The sequence below is a fragment of the Hyla sarda genome, chromosome 9 (genome assembly GCF_029499605.1).
Source record: "Hyla sarda isolate aHylSar1 chromosome 9, aHylSar1.hap1, whole genome shotgun sequence".
Lineage (NCBI taxonomy): Eukaryota > Metazoa > Chordata > Amphibia > Anura > Hylidae > Hyla > Hyla sarda.
In genome coordinates, this window is record NC_079197.1 from 6042099 (window position 1) to 6059863 (window position 17765).

General features: G+C 42.9%; 1 protein-coding gene across 2 annotated transcripts; it reads right to left on the reverse strand.

Moving 5' to 3' along the window:
* Positions 1-1479: 1479 nt before the first annotated feature.
* Positions 1480-16488, reverse strand: LOC130290822 (POU domain, class 5, transcription factor 1.2-like). Of its 2 annotated transcripts, XM_056538921.1 has the most exons (6): positions 16431-16488; positions 13743-14582; positions 4081-4192; positions 3868-3998; positions 2787-2951; positions 1480-1838 (listed from the first exon to the last, which is right to left on the reverse strand). In XM_056538921.1, the coding sequence occupies exons 2-6, from the start codon at positions 14427-14429 to the stop codon at positions 1560-1562; spliced, it is 1374 nt and encodes a 457-aa protein (XP_056394896.1). In that variant the 5' UTR covers positions 14430-14582; positions 16431-16488; the 3' UTR covers positions 1480-1559. The 2 variants fall into 2 exon arrangements, with proteins under 2 accessions (XP_056394896.1, XP_056394897.1); XM_056538922.1 differs by lacking the exon at positions 16431-16488 and having other exon boundaries at positions 13743-15111.
* Between the last annotated feature and the right edge of the window lie 1277 nt (positions 16489-17765).

Genomic DNA, 17765 nt, shown 5'->3' on the forward strand with positions numbered 1-17765 from the left:
CTAAGCCAAGCCTTTTTCCGGAGTATTCTGATGCCAGGCAGCTGAGAAGCAAGTAGAACAAAATACAAATAGTGGATGTGCGACTGTGTTTCTTTTTCTCTATTTTTGTTTTACTTTTCCAGAGTATACTGATGCCAGGCAGAGGCAGGTAAAGCTGGGTATTCTATGGATAAGCCAAGTCTTGTCAGTAGTATACCAATGCCAGGCAGATGCAGGTACAGCTAGGTATTTTATGACTAAGCCAAGCCTTGTCGGGAGTAAGCTAATGCCAGGCAGCTGCTGGTAAAGCTGGGTATATTGCAGTGCCAAGAATTGAGCAATGAAGTGGGGAGAAAACTAATGCCAGGTAGCTGCTGGTAAAGTTAGGTATTTTACAAATAAGCCAAGTCTACGAGCGGTTACTAATGCCAGATAGCTGTAGTTAGGGGTTCTCCGTAATTTTATTTTTATTTTCTATTTATTTTTTACAAATCAAACGGTGCCAGAAAGTTATACAGAATTGTAAATTACTACTATTTAATATTCTTAACCCTTCCAGTACTTATCAGCTGCTGTATGCTCCACATTAAGTTGTGCAGTTCTTTCCAGTCTGACCACAGTGCTCTCTGCTGCCACCTCTGTCCATGTCAGGAACAGTCCAGAGCAGGAGAGGTTTTGCTATGGGGATTTGGACAGTTCTTGATATGGACTGAGGTGTCAGCAGAGAGCACTGTGCTCAGACTGGAAAGAACTGCACAACTTCCTGTGGAGCATACAGCAGCTGATAAGTACTGAAAGGTTAAAACTTTTTTAGTAGAAGTAATTACAAATCTGTTCAACTTTCTGGCATCAGTTGATTTGGCAAATTTTTTTTTTACAAAAAATGAATAAATATATATATATATATATATATATATTCAAATTCCAATGGAGTACCCCTTTAAAGCTAAGGGTAACCATGTCGATAGTGATGAAATAGAGATATTAATAATGCCAGATAGCAGTAGGTAAAGTTAGGTATTGTATAGCTTTAGAGATAGAGCAGGGTTGTCTCCAGCTGTTGCAAAACTACAACTCCCAGCATGCCTGGACAGCCAACGGCTGTCCGGGCATGCTGGGAGTTGTAGTTTTGCAACAGCTGTAGATACACCGTTTGGGAAAAACACTGAAATAGGAAAATTACTAATGCCAGGAGGCTGCAGGTAAAGTCAGGTGGGGAAGTTAATCTTTTTGAAAAAGATATCGGAAGAAATCAGTCATGTGACCGGCGACTAATGCCAGGCAGTGGAGGGTTAAGTCCGTCATCTCATCTATAGTTCTGGAAACAAATGAGTAAACTCTGGTAGAGAACGAACCTTTATCTAAGGAGTTAATTCTTCTTAAAAGTCACAACACTGAATTGAGAAACAAAAATTTGGACAAAAAAAAAGGGACAGTGAATTCTCCGCACCCCTGTCTCCCCTCCTAAAAACCCCTCCCCCACCCCCACCCGGCCCCAGACATAGCAAAATAAACCCAAAAATTATATTCTGACTCTATAAAGGATTTTCTTTTTCACGCAGTGGCCACAGGGGGGCGCTTCAGCCGGAGTGGTTGGTCATGGGCATTCCCTGCGGGACGTTCTGCTGGAACACCTCGCTCTTGTGGAAGGCAGGCACGTAAAGTGCAGGGTTGGGACCCAGAGGGGCCGGAGCGAAGCCTTGCGGGGTCAACATCTGCGGCAGGGAGAAGGGTCCCCCCGCGTTAGAAGGTGAGATGGACTGGACCATCTCGTAGGCTTCGCCCCCGTTTTCCCTCAGGTAGGGGTGCACCTGCCGTTTTCCTTTCTGGCGGCGATTGCAGAACCAAACTCGGACCACCTGACGGGAAATGGAGGAAACGCGTGAAAAATGGGGAAGAGCAAAGAAAATTCTATATATATATATATATATATATATATATTTATCTATCTCATATCTATCTATCTGTCTATCTATCTATCTATCTCATATCTATCTATTTATCTATCTATCTCATATCTATCTATCTATCTATCTATCTATCTCATATCTATCTATTTATCTATCTATCTATCTATTTATCTATCTCATATCTATCTATCTATCTATCTATCTCATATCTATCTATTTCATATCTATCTCATATCTATCTATCTATCTATCTATCTATCTCATATCTATCTATCTATCTCATATCTATCTATCTATCTATCTCATATCTATCTATTTATCTATCTCATATCTATCTATCTCATATCTATCTATTTCATATCTATCTATCTCATATCTATCTATCTCATATCTATCTATCTATCTCATATCTATCTATCTCATATCTATCTATTTATCTATCTATCTCATATCTATCTATTTATCTATATCTCATATCTATCTATTTATCTATCTCATATCTATCTATTTATCTATCTATCTCATATCTATCTATTTATCTATCTCATATCTATCTATCTCATATCTATCTATCTCATATCTATCTATCTATCTATCTATCTATCTCATATCTATCTATCTCATATCTATCTATCTCATATCTATCTATCTCATATCTATCTATCTCATATCTATCTATCTCATATCTATCTATCTATCTCATATCTATCTATTTATCTATCTATCTCATATCTATCTATCTATCTCATATCTATCTATCTCATATATATCTCATATCTATCTATCTATCTCATATCTATCTATCTCATATCTATCTATCTATCTATCTATCTATCTATCTCACATCTATCTATTTATCTATCTCATATCTATCTATTTATCTTTCTATCCACTTACATCTTTATCCATGTTGAGTTCTCTGGCGATCTGTGATATCTCTTGGGCCCCCGGTTTGGAGCAATGCATGAAGTAATTCTCCAGACTCCGCTTCACGTTGTTCTCGATGCTGGTTCGATGTTTTCTCTTTTGGGCTTGAGGCAGAACCTGACCCCGACTGATGATCTTTTGGGTCAAAAAGAGAAACATATTACATATTCATTCTAACCAGTGAATCGGGGGCCCCATTCTGGTGCTTAGACCCCCTCTCCTCAATGTTGGCCTCGTGGTCTCATGATCCCCCCCCCCCCCCCATTCCTCGCAGTTTAGAACTTCATGACAATTAGGATGACTTCTTCCCCTTTGGTTTTGGGGTCTACTTAGAGGACGGCCTTGAGTAGGTTCCCATCTCCTACAGGAAGGTCAAGTGAGGTCAAACAGACACAGAGACAACCTTAACCCTACTATAGCAGCTAAAAAGGTTCCATGGTTTAAAGCCACAAAGGTTCCTCAAAGTCAATGGTGGCCCCTCAGGATGTTTCCTTTCATGGTTTTCACCCACCTAACCCCAATGATGGCCTCGTAGTCTCATGATTACCCCCCCCCCCCCCAAATTGTTGAGAACATTATGACCCTTATGATGGGGTCTACCCCGTTAGGTTGTGGGGCCTACTTAGAGGATGGCCTTGAGTAGGTTTTCATCTCCTACTGGAAGGTCATGTGAGTTCAAACAGACGGCTTCAAGCCTCAAAGGTTCCTCAAAGTCAATGGTGGCCCCTCGGGATGTCCCCTTTCATGGTTTTCACTCAGCTTTCCCCAATGTTGGCCTTGTAGTCTGATGACCGCCCCCCCCTCCCCCAATTCCTTGCAGTTGAGAACTTTATGACCCTTATGATGACTTCTTCCCCCTTTGATTTTGGGGTCTACTAGAGGGTGGCCTTGGGAAGGTTCCCATCTCCTACTGGAAGGTCAAGTGGGGGTCAAACAGACTTGGGGACAACCTTAGCCCTATAGCAGCTAAACAGGGTCCATCTATGGTGTAAAGTCATGAAAGGTTCCTCAAAGTCAATGGTGGCCCCTCGGGGTCTCCCCTTTCACCCACCTCTTGCAGATTTTCGTTGTTCTCCACCTCGTGCAGCCAGCTCCGCAGCAGGGGCTTCAGCTTGCACATGTTCTTGAAGCTCAGCTGTAAGGACTCGAAGCGGCAGATGGTCGTCTGACTGAAGGTTTTTCCTAGAAAGACACGAAATGTCAGATCCTCGAGATCTTCCCCAATGATCGGGCCCCCCAGACATATCTCTGCATGGAATCTTACCGAAAAGGACTCCCAGGGCATAGCCCACATCTGCTTGGGTGTACCCCAGGGTGATCCTCTTATGTTTCAGGTCTTTAGCGAACTGTTCCATCTCAGAAGATGTCGGAGCTTCCTGCAAAGGTCAAGGCGAAGGATATTAAGACAAAATAAATTCTTCCATTTTACATATGGCACAACGTAGTCTAGAGGAGAAGAATAGGGGAAACTTGTTAATGGGTAATGATAGAGAAGAGGGTAGGATGACAGTGTGGAATATTAGAGGAATTAAAGGGGTATTGCAGGGGAAAACTTTTTTTTTAATTTTTTTATATCAACTGGCTCTAGAAAGTTAAACAGATTTGTAAATTACTTCTATTAAAAAATCTTAATCCTTCCAATAATTATCAGCTGCTGAAGTTGAGTTGTTCTTTTCTGTCTGGCAACAGTGCTCTCTGCTGACATCTCTGCTTGTCTCGGGAACTGCACAGAGTAGAAGAGGTTTGCTATGGGGATTTGCTTCTACTCTGGACAGTTCCCGAGAAAGGTGTCATCAGAGAGCACTTAGAAAAGAACAACTCAGCTTCAGCAGCTCATAAGTACTGAAAGAATGAAGATTTTTTTTTTTTTATAGAAGTCATTTACAAATCTGTTTAACTTTCTGGAGCCAGTTGATATGTAAAAAAAAAAAAAAAAAAGGGTCTTTCCTGGATAACCCATTTAAGGAGAAGTTGAAGAGGGTTTCGATCTTTGAAAGAGTGAGGAATTATTATTTCCATAGTATGTCTGATTGAAACTCACCTTAGAAACTCACCTAGAGATTCACTTAGCTTAAAGGGGTACTCCGGTGGAAAACTTTTTTTTAAATCAACTGGTGCCAGAAAGTTAAACAGATTTGTAAATTACTTCTATTAAAAAATCTTAATCCTTCCAGTACTTATTAGCTGCTGAATACTACATAGGAAATTATTTTCTTTTTGGAACACAGAGCTCTCTGCTGACATCACGAGCACAGTGCTCTCTGCTGATATCTCTGTCCATTTTAGGAACTTTCCAGAGCAGCATATGTTTGCTCTGGGGATTTTCTCCTATTCTGGACAGTTCTTAAAATGGACAGAGATGTCAGCAGAGAGCACTGTGCTCGTGATGTCAGCAGAGAGCTCTGTGTTCCAAAAATAAAATAATTTCCTATGTAGTATTCAGCAGCTAATAAGTACTGGAAGGATTAAGATTTTTTAATAGAAGTAATTTACAAATCTGTTTAACATTCTGGCACCAGTTGATTTAAAATAAATAAATAAAGGTTTTCCACCGGTGTACCCCTTTAATAAGGAGGAAATGGGCAAAAATTTTGTTTCATTCCACACTGTAATCCTACTCCTCAGGAGTATCAGTGCTAATTCATGAAAGACGTAAAATACAAATCTACTGTTCGCGTTGCGATCCAAGAGGTCGATATGTGTTCCTATACGCAAACTGGGAGGATGCGGAGGTAGTTTTGGCGCTTGTGTATATTCCGCCACCATTTACTCTATATAAATTGGGTGAGTTTATAAAGGATGAGAATTATGGAGAACTTTATGTAACGGGGATTTCAATTGCGTGAAGGTGTAAGAGATCGGAAAGACGTACAAATAGGCAGTCAGGTGACTCGGTTGGCTACATTTTGGGGTAAGTGGGGTTGAGAGATGTAAATACTCAGATAGAGACATTTTTTCTTGGGCATCACACAGAATCGAGAATCGATTTGATTCCTGTGAATGATAATGCCCTTTATCACCAAGTGGAACAAAACAAGAGGGTGATGCTGGAAAACCACCAAAAAGAAAAATATTCAGCAACAGCAGGTAAATAGAAATGTACAAAACTTTATTGATAATCCATTTAAAAACACATCTTAAGAAGGTATGGAATGAGCAGAGTGCACATAGATGATAAACAGCAGGGAATGCCGACTTAGACATTGGTATAGGACCGTGATGGCGAACCAATGGCACGCCGAGCCCCCTCATAGTTCCCCAGGCGGGGCAAACCAGGATATCCCTGTGTCCCAAAAGATCTTTTCAGGACACAAGGATGTCCCGGTTACCTTTCTGTGGCCCCGCGTTAATTTTAAAAACACAGGGGCCGCCGGGAGGTAGAGCACGCAGGGACGTCACTGACATCCCGTGCGCGCGCCCATAGGAACCGGGGAGCGGAACATCAAGGAGGAGGACGCGCGCTGACCGGCATGGTAAGTTACCAGCTACACTTCAGCTTCGGTGCTCCAACCACCGCTCCTCCGGTCCTGGGACCTATAGCAGTAGGTCGTGACCCCTGACCGGAGGAGCGGTGGACAGAGCACTATGAGGCAGTACACAGACATAAAGCCTCCAGCCATACACTGTATATGAGTGATGGCTGTATGTCTGTGGGGGAACTATACTGCACCTAATGTGGGGAACTATACTGCACCTAATGTGGGGGAACTATACTGCACCTAATGTGGGGGAACTATACTGCACCTAATGTGGGGGAACTATACTGCACCTAATGTGGGGGAACTATACTGCACCTAATGTGGGGGAACTATACTGCACCTAATGTGGGGAACTGTACTGCACCTAATGTGGGGGAACTATACTGCACCTAATATGGGGGAACTATACTGCACCTAATGTGGGGGAACTATACTGCACATAATATGGGGGAACTATACTGCACCTAATGTGGGGGAACTATACTGCACCTAATGTGGGGGAACTATACTGCACCTAATGTGGGGAACTATACTGCACCTAATGTGGAGAACTGTACTGCACCTAATGTGGGGGACTATACTGCACCTAATGTGGAGAACTGTACTGCACCTAATGTGGGGGAACTATACTGCACCTATTGTGGGGGAACTATACTGCACCTAATGTGGGGGAACTATACTGCACCTAATGTGGGGGAACTATACTGTACCTAATGTGGGGGAACTATACTGCACCTAATGTGGGGGAACTATACTGCACCTAATGTGGGGGAACTATACTGCACCTAATGTGGGGAACTGTACTGCACCTAATGTGGGGGAACTATACTGCACCTAATGTGGGGAACTATACTGCACCTAATGTGGGGGAACTATACTGCACCAAATGTGGGGGAACTATACTGCACCTAATGTGGGGAACTATACTGCACCTAATGTGGGGGTACTATACTGCACCTAATGTGGGGAACTATACTGCACCTAATGTGGGGAAACTATACTGCACCTAATGTGGGGGAACTATACTGCACCTAATGTGGGGAACTATACTGCACCTAATGTTGTGAACTATACTGCACCTAATGTGGGGAACTATACTGCACCTAATGTAGGGAACTATACTGCACCTAATGTGGGGAACTATACTGCACCTAATGTGGGGAACTATACTGCACCTAATGTGGGGGACTATACTGCACCTAATGTAGGGAACTATACTGCACCTAATGTGGGGAACTATACTGCACCTAATGTGGGGAACTATACTGCACCTAATGTGGGGAACTATACTGCACCTAATGTGGGGGAACTATACTGCACCTAATGTGGGGAACTATACTGCACCTAATGTGGGGAACTGTACTACACCTAATGTGGGGGAACTATACTACACCTAATGTGGGGGAACTATACTGCACCTAATGTGGGGGAACTATACTGCACCTAATGTGGGGGAGCTATACTGCACCTAATGTGGGGAACTATACTGCACCTAATGTGGGGGTACTATACTGCACCTAATGTGGGGAACTATACTGCACCTAATGTGGGGAACTATACTGCACCTAATGTGGGGGAACTATACTGCACCTAATGTGGGGAGCTATACTGCACCTAATGTGGGGGACTATACTGCACCTAATGTGGGGAACTATACTGCACCTAATGTGGGGGGACTACAACCTAATGTGGGGGAACTACAACCTAATGTGAGGGAACATACTGCCAACCTAATGTGGGGGAACTATACTGCCAACCCTAATGTGGGGGAACTACAACCTAATGTGGGGGAACTGCAACCTAATGTGGGGGAACTAAAACCTAATGTGGGGGAAATACAACCTAATGTGGGGGAACTACAACCTAATGTGGGGGAAATACAACCTAATGTGGGGGAACTACAACCTAATGTGGGGGAACTACAACCTAATGTGGAGGAACTATACTGCCTACCTAATGTGGTGGAACTGCAACCTAATGTGGGGGAACTACAACCTAATGTGGAGGAACTATACTGCCTACCTAATGTAGTGGAACTACAACCTAATGTGGGGGAACTATACTGCCTACCTAATGTGGGGAACTGCAACCTAATGTGGGGGAACTACAACCTAATGTGGGGGAACTATACTGCCTACCTAAGTTGTTTTTTCTAAACTTAAACCTCAGTATTCTGATTTAATTGCTGTGCTGGCACTTTGAGGGAAACAAAGTTGGCGTGCATTATGGTTTGGGCACTCGGGCTCAAATAGGTTCTCCATCACTGGTATAGGAAATAAAACAACACGCATAAACCCCATTAATGAGAGCAAACATGGAACTAAGGTGAAAAAACCTCCAAGAGATAGCTCAAGAAGTTGGGAAGACATGAAAACATAGGAATTACCAATGCAGAGCCATACACCACCTGCACTTACCCCAACGTACGTTTCGCGCAAATGCGCTTCATCAGGGGGTGTGTAACGCCAGTATCATCAATAATCAGGAGGGGAATTGGGGAATAGCGGGACTCCGGAACGAAGAAGGTAAAATAGTGAATGGGAATATGGGGATGGGGCAAATAGCGCAGGCATAGTATCATAAATTATATAAATCCTGAAAAGAGGGGAAATATAGTCTGTGCGTAATGACGGGCGATACAGGGGCCAGAGCATCGTGGCATCACGGCTCCGCCCCCTCGTGATGTCACGGGTCGTGGCAGCCATAACCCCCTCTCCCATAGACTTGCATTAAGGGGGCGGGCTGTGACGTCACGAGAGGGGCAGAGCTGTGATGTCACGATGCTCCGGCCCCTGTATTGCCCGTCATAGCGTACAGAGCGAGTTCGGTCTGTGCAGTAATAACAGCTGGGTGCTGCAGCGGAGATCCCGGGGGACCCCCGCGATCTGACATCTTATCCCCTATCCTTTGGATAGGGGATAAGATGCTAGGGGTGGAGTACCCCTTTAAGTCTTTCACTCGAAATTCAGCCCTGGGCCCAGATGGGCGATTGTGTTGGAAATTTATAAAAGATTTGTTGACCCATTGTTATTCTATTTGCTGGAAGTTATTAATGAATCACTGGTAAAGGGGGAGTTGTCCCCATCGATGACGGATGCTGAAACTATTTTAATCCCCAAAAAAGGTAAAGATAATACAGAAATTGAGGCTTATCGCCCAATATCTTTGTTGAATACAGATTATAAAAATGTTTCAAAGATTTGGGATTTAAGACTATCAAGGGTAATGGGGGAGGTCATTGATTTATTTAGTAATGTTCATAGGACCTTTCTAAATATTCAAATAGAGGGGAGGGGGGAGAGTGCAGTGGGGCTTCCTTTTTCAGGTTCTAGAGGAATTTAATTTAGGGGGGAAATTTCTTCAGGGGGTAAAAACTATTTATAATGCCCCTGGTGCAAGAATTAATATTGACGGAGAATTAACAGGAATATTTCAATTCGAAAGAGGTACAAGACAGGGCTGTCCCCTGTCCCCTATGTTATTTGCCTTTTTTGTAGAACCCCTCACGAAGGTGTTAAAAGAAACAAACAAATTCTGTGGATTCGGAATAAATGGGGAAAGTGAAAAAATAATGTTACATGTGGACGACATTCTCCTTTTTGTTGTCAATCAAAAAGAAAAGATACGACTGATAGTTCAAATGGTGGAAGAATATGGAGAGCTGTCAGCTTCTAAAATACATTGGGGGGAATCATGTTTACTGCCCTTAGATGAAGAGATAGAGGACCAGATTGGTAGAGTAAAAATGTCAAAATCGGCAGAAAATGTTGAATATCTTGGTCTAGTCATCTCCAGGAAGGTGGAAGAATTTGAGAAACTGAATCTTATTCCCTTGGAGGAAAAGATAGGGAATAAGTTTAAGGTTTGGGGGGGGGGGGGTAATCCACCGATGGAAAGGGGTGGACTGGGGTTACCAAATTTGTATTATGTAGCGGCACAATTGATACATATTGTACAAGAACAAGGGATTTCGTTAGAATTGGTTAGGGATAAAGGAGGTGAGCACATTTTTGACATTTTGGAAAGTGGTAGATTAAAAAAAAAAAAAAAAAACTTAAAGGGGTTATCCAGGAAAAAACTTTTTTATATATATATATATATATATATATATATATATATATATATATATATCAACTGGCTCCAGAAAGTTAAACAGATTTGTAAATTACTTCTATTAAAAAATCTTAATCCTTTCAGTACTTATGAGCTTCTGAAGTAAAGGTAAAGTGCTCTCTGATGACACGTGTCTCGGGAACCGCCCGGTTTAGAAGAGGTTTGCTATAGGGATTTGCTTCTAAACTGGGCGTTTCCCAAGACATGTTTCATCAGAGAGGACTTTGACAGAAAATAACAACCTTAACTTCAGAAGCTCATAAGTACTGAAAGGATTAAGATTTTTTAATAGAAGTAATTTACAAATCTGTTTAACTTTCTGGAGCCAGTTGAGATATATATAAAAAAAGTTTTTGCCTTGAATACCCCTTTAAGTTGTGGGGAAAGTTAAGAAATTTGAGGAATTTTATTACAGTGGTAAGAAAAAGGAAAAAATGAAAAATATAAATAAATAAAATGGGCGCCATGGAAGAGCGAATAAGTATAAGTTAAGAAGATAGGGTTGTGCCAGGCTGGCGGAGGAAGGGGAGGGAGGTTTTTTTAAAAATATTTTCTGGATATGTATGTTGTTTGTTATTTTGAAAATGAAAAAAATTAATAAATAAATAAAAACAAGACCTGGAGTCCAGTAATAAAGGGATCTCCTCCATTTAAAGGGGTACTCCCACGGAAAACTTTTTTTTTTAATTATTTTTTTTAAATCAACTGGTGCCAGAAAGTTAAACAGATTTGTAAATCACTTCTATTAGAAAAATCTTAATCCTTACAGTACTTTTTAGTGGCTGTATACTAAAGAGAAATCCAAAAAATAAATGCATTTCCTCCGCTGACCTCTGCTGTCCATTTTAGGAACTGTCCAGAACAGGAGAAAATCCCCATAGCAAACATATGCTGCTCTGGACAGTTTCTAAAATGGACAGCAGAGGTCAGCAGAGAGCACTGTGGTCATGACATCAGAGGAAATGCATTTCTTTTTTGGATTTCTCTTTAGTATACAGTCCCTAAAAAGTACTGGAAGGATTAAGATTTTTTAATAGAAGTGATTTACAAATCTGTTTAACTTTCTGGCACCAGTTGATTTAAAAAAAAGTTTTCCACGGGAGTACCCCTTTAACAAGACCAAAAGTCTAATACTAAAGAGGTATTTCCATGTAACAAGACCAGAAGTCCAGTAATAAAGGGGCCTTCTCCATTTATCAAGACCAAAAGTCTAATACTAAAGGGGTCTCCCCCATAACAAGACCAAAGATTTAATAATTAAGGAGTCCCTTCCATATAACAAGATAAAAAAAAGTCCAATACTTAAGGGGTCTCCTCCATATAACAAGTCAAAGAGGTGACCACCTCAATATAGAAAGACCAATAGTTTCATATTAAAGGAGTCTCCTCCATATACCAACACTAAGAGTTCAATATTAAAGGGGTACTCCGGTGGAGTTTTTTTAATGAACTGGTGCCAGAAAGTTAACAAGTCAAATGTCAGTGCACAGCATGGTGACCTAAATATAACAAGACCAAAACATTATTACATAGGTCAGCCTTTCCTAACCAGGGAGCCTTCAGCTGGGGAAAAACTACAATTCCCAGCATGCCTGGACAGCTGCTGGGAGTTGTAGTTTTGCCACAGCTGGAGGCACCCTGGCTGGGAAACACTGACATAGGTTCAATAAAACACAATCCAAGAATTAACTACTACAGGGGTTCATTTAGGTTTACAAGACCAAGAGTGATGGAGGACACAGCCCCAAACACCAGGAGCCCCAATATAATGTACAACTAACCATAAGATGCTAAAAACCCGGGAGGAGCCCCAATATAATGTACAACTAACCATAAGATGCTAAAAACCCGGGAGGAGCCCCAATATAATGTACAACTAACCATAAGATCCTATAAACCCCAGGGGAGCCCCAATATAATGTACAACTAACCATAAGATCCTATAAACCCCAGGGGAGCCCCAATATAATGTACAACTAACCATAAGATCCTATAAACCCCAGAGGAGCCCCCAATATAATGTACAACTAACCATAAGATCCTATAAACCCCAGAGGAGCCCCCAATATAATGTACAACTAACCATAAGATCCTATAAACCCCAGAGGAGCCCCAATATAATGTACAACTAACTATAAGATCCCATAAACCCCAGAGGAGCCCCCAATATAATGTACAACTAACTATAAGATCCCATAAACCCCAGAGGAGCCCCCAATATAATGTACAACTAACCATAAGATCCTATAAACCCCAGAGGAGCCCCAATATAATGTACAACTAACTATAAGATCCCATAAACCCCAGAGGAGCCCCAATATAATGTACAACTAATCATAAGATCCTATAAACCCCAGAGGAGCCCCCAATATAATGTACAACTAACCATAAGATCCTATAAACCCCAGAGGAGCCCCCAATATAATATACAACTAACCATAAGATCCTATAAACCCGGGAGGAGCCCCCAATATAATGTACAAGTAACTATAAGATCCCATAAACCCCAGAGGAGCCCCAATATAATGTACAACTAACTATAAGATCCCATAAACCCCAGAGGAGCCCCAATATAATGTACAACTAACCATAAGATCCTATAACCCCAGAGGAGCCCCAATATAATGTACAACTAACCATAAGATCCTATAAACCCCAGAGGAGCCCCAATATAATGTACAACTGGCCATAAGATCCTATAAACCCCAGAGGAGCCCCAATATAATGTACAACTAACCATAAGATCCTATAACCCCAGAGGAGCCCCAATATAATGTACAACTAACCATAAGATCCTATAAACCCCAGAGGAGCCCCAATATAATGTACAACTAACCATAAGATCCCATAAACCCGGGAGGAGCCGCAATATAATGTACAACTGCCCATAAGATCCTATAACCCCAGAGGAGCCCCAATATAATGTACAACTAACCATAAGATGCTAAAAACCCGGGAGGACCCCCAATATAATGTACAACTAACCATAAGATCCTATAACCCCAGAGGAGCCCCAATATAATGTACAACTGGCCATAAGATCCTATAAACCCCAGGGGAGCCCCAATATAATGTACAACTAACCATAAGATCCCATAAACCCGGGAGGAGCCCCAATATAATGTACAACTAACCATAAGATCCCATAAACCCGGGAGGAGCCCCAATATAATGTACAACTAACCATAAGATCCCATAAACCCCAGGGGAGCCCCACAATCCTAAGGATGGTCATGTTGATGGGTCTAGTACACCATACATCCCTGTGAGCACTTCTAGGGGACCTGTCTTGGTCTAGATAACACAACCTCAGGTCCTTGTCCTGGGCACTTACCTCCTCGTTGTCGCTGCAGATGCCCTCACTGCCCCCGCTGGACAGGCTCCTGGGGGTACTGCCACTATTGGTGGGGCCACTGGACACCGAGCTGGTGGCACTGCTACATCTGCTGTTCTCCATGCTGGACAGGCCACTCTCCAAGGCTGCCCCGGGGCTCTGGTTAGAAGGGTACTGGTGAAGGGTTTCGGGGGCTGGGGGCTTGTTGGTGTCATCGGGCTTGTTGGGAGCTGCTGCATTTCCTCCATTTGGGGTAGTTGGCCAGAAGGTGGCAGCCCCCCATGCCTGGGTGTAGTAGGGGGTCTGGGGGCTACACTTGGCCGCCGGAGATTGGGCTTTCATGTCCGTGTCCTCCTCTCTCTCTCTCTTCGGGGTCCTCTTGTTTTCCACCAGGTTGGACATCTGCTCTCTTGGTCCTTGGGTCTGGTCCTCGCCATGGATGCCCAGGGGCTGGTTGGCAGGGTCCAGCTGTGGCAGGTGGCTCCAGGACAGGACCTGAGGCGAACAATCCCCAACAGCTTGGACCCCAAGATCTCCATAGTCCGACTTCATAGAGGAGAAAGCGAAGAAAGCCTGGTGGTGGTGGCCGATGCCAGGATACCCACTCATGTTGTACTGGCAGTTGGCATCTTGCATGAGCCCAGCAGAGCTGTGGGTGAAGGCTTGGAAGGTCTGCTGGTTATACATGGCGGAGGAGACCAAACTGGCCAATGCTGAGGTCTATGGAGTTATTGAGGAGATGTATCGATCATTTGATCATCTTCTTCCAGGTCTGTGCGATTGGTTGGCTGGTCTATGTCGTCTCCCCTACAGCCCCATGCAGAAAGGTCTATGTGGTCCCTGGAGAGGACAAGATGGTCACAAAGAAGTCAGTAAAAGGTCCATAAAGTTATTGGTTCTTGAAGGAAAACCAGTCGGATCTTCAGAAGGTCACAGAGGACCTGGGCTCTAGGGAAGAGACCTCAGAAGGTGATGTCTCACAGTTGTCTTAGCATTAATCTAATTCAATTACAAAGGGGCCCCTTAGTTTTACCAAGAGACCCCTCCTCCCCCGGTATGGTAATAGACCTCCCAGGTGATTGGCCCTCTGACAAACAAATGACCATGAATGGCGGTAAAGAAGGAGTTAACAGACTGGAAATGAGGGATTGTGGTCTAATAATGGGATATTGTGGGGGTTCCAGACCAATATCTGTGCCCCCCAAACCTATAGTCAGAGGAATAGGTCACATCTCCCCTACAGTGAATGTCCAGACACAGGGGAATGAATATTCAGAAGACCAGGGCCCTAAGAACTACAAAGCCCAGCAACAGCTCCCAGTGACACCAACATTTCCTACACATTAGATGTAATAAACCATTAACTGAGGCAATAAGGCAGCGAGATGTGACCTGTGTCCAGAGACTTCACATCTGAGTGACAATGGGGGATGGATAGAAAGAAAGATAGATAGATATGAGGTAGATATAAGATAGATAGATATGAGATAGATAGATAGATATGAGATAGATAGATAGATATGAGATAGATATGAGATAGATAGATATGAGATAGATAGATATGAGATAGATAGATATGAGATAGATATAAGATAGATAGATATGAGATAGATAGATAGATAGATATGAGATAGATAGATAGATAGATAGATATGAGATAGATAGATATAAGACAGATAGATAGACATGAGATATATATAGATATGAGGTAGATAGATATGAGATAGATAGATATGAGGTAGATAGATATGAGATGGATAGATAGATAGATATGAGATAGATATGAGGTAGATAGATATGAGATAGATAGATATGAGAGAGATAGATATGACTTAGATAGATAGATAGATATGAGATAGATAGATAGATAGATATGAGGTAGATAGATATGAGATAGATAGATAAAGATAGATTAATAGATATGAGATAGATAGATATAAGACAGATACATATGAGATAGATATAGATAGATAGATAGATAGATATGAAATAGATATGAGATAGATAGATATATAATAGACATGGAATAGATAGATATGAGCTATATGCAGTGAACCCTCTCCAATAGACCACCTCTTTGAGAAGACCGCTCCCTTATGCAGACCAGATGTCGTGTGACTGATTTTCCGTCCACCCATTATTATAGTGGTCATATCATTTGACAAGGCCCCCCTCCCCCCAATAAAGTCCACGTATCAATACAATTTCGGGTGGTCTTCCCAAAGAGGTTTCACTGTAGATAAACAGATATTCTGGTGCTACATTACACTCCTCACAAGTCAACCGTTCCCTCCTGAAATGGCCACACAACATTTTCCAGAAATGTCAATCAACCCTCCACAAGAACCGCCTATGAGTACGGGGTTAATAAAGACCCCCACTGCCAAGTGTAGCCGGACCCAGACGAGAGGAATCTAGATATTGGCTGATAACACCAAAGCGAGACCCCCCCCCCCCCCCCCACGGTGTTTACTCTTCCCCGGAGATAAGGGTCCGGAGAGTAATTGGCTTTATGAAGTTTGGTGTAGCTGTAATGAAGGGCACCCGTGATGACGCTCTGCCGGTCATGAGGGGGTTAAGTAGATTATTTTGAGGGTTTTTCTTTGTTAATTGTGATCACCTAACCTTATTAAGAAGTGGTCACACCTCCTAATCACATTACCCCCAGGTCAGATCTTCCCACCTCACCCATAATCCCGTCTACAGCAGTCAGATATAGGGCGGTGGCCTCCAAACTGTGGACCTTTGGCTGTTGCAAAACTACAACTCCCAGCATGTTATAGTGAGTGGAGATCCCAAGGTGCAGGTGCCCATGGACATCTGTGTTATTGTGGCATCTATGGAGGCCAGGAAACCCCACCCGATGTCCATTATTTTGAAGACTCTGCTATGTTCCACGTCTGGTTTCACACATAGTATTTGCCCAGTACTTTTTAGCCAAAACCAGCAGTGGTCCCAAAAGGCGCAAACCTTCTATTATAGTTTTTCTCTGTGTTGGTTCCACTCTTGGTTTTGAACAAAAATCTCAATCAGAAGCCACATATGAAGCCAACGTAGGCCGATCCTCAGGGATGACCACTAGTGGTGGTGGCCAAATGTGTTCCAGAGAGTGAAGAGCCCAAGGTGCAGGTGCCCATAGACATCTGTGTTATTGTGGCATCTATGGAGGCCAGGAGACCCCACCGGATGTCAATCTCTTGTAAGACATGTTATGTTCCACGTCTGGGTCCACACATAGTATTTTTAGCCAAAACCAGCAGTGGTCCCAAAAGGTGTCGTTCTATTATGGTTTTTTTCTCTGTGTTGGTTCCACTCTTCAGAAGCTTATGGGATGACCACCGGTGGTGGCGGCGGCCAAATGTGTTCCAGTGAAACCACATCTCAAATCTATGGGCGACTTAAGTGTAGATAATTGTCGGGCAAAATGGACGGTTCAAAATGGTTTTCCGGATGGTCATCTGGGTTTTCACCCCATAACCTGAAAAGAACCAAGTAGACATTGTACAGCAGTGGTCCCCAACCTGGTCCTCAAGGCCACCAACATTCTGGGTTTTTTAACTTCCTCCATTAGAACAGTGGACTGAACAGAATCTGGACTGTTGGTGGCCTTGGTTGAGGACTTTGTGTTCCATAGGGGCCGTCATAGGGGGTGAGGTTTTGTTTTTGTCTCTATATGTAACTTATAACATTGGTTGATCCCATTGGTCTCCATTTCTTGTGAACATCCGGTGTCCCTCACCTCTTGTTCTACATCTCTGGACTCTTGAGGACTGTGTTGGGGACCGCTTATTCTATAGGGGCCGTCGTAGGGGGTGAGTTTATTTTACATCTAGAAGTTTTTGTCTCTATATGTAACAAATAACGTTGGGCGGCCCCATTGGTCTCCATCTGGTGTGTACGTCCATCACCTCTTCTTGTTCTCCATCTCTGGAGGAGTCAATTGTCTTGTCCAGGATGCAGCCCCAGCTCCTCTCACCACAGGGGGCACTCTAGTAAAGGAGCCTGTAAGTGCACAATACCTCC

Coding starts and splice junctions, on each gene's coding strand:
- LOC130290822 (XM_056538921.1), bottom strand. CDS start 14,429: ATGTATAACCAGCAGACCTTCCAAGCCTTCACCCACAGCTCTGCTGGG. Junction 3,999..4,080: donor TGCCCTGGGAGTCCTTTTCG/GTAAGATTCCAT, acceptor GTGTCTTTCTAG/GAAAAACCTTCAGTCAGACG. Junction 1,839..2,786: donor AACTCAACATGGATAAAGAT/GTAAGTGGATAG, acceptor ATTTCCCGTCAG/GTGGTCCGAGTTTGGTTCTG.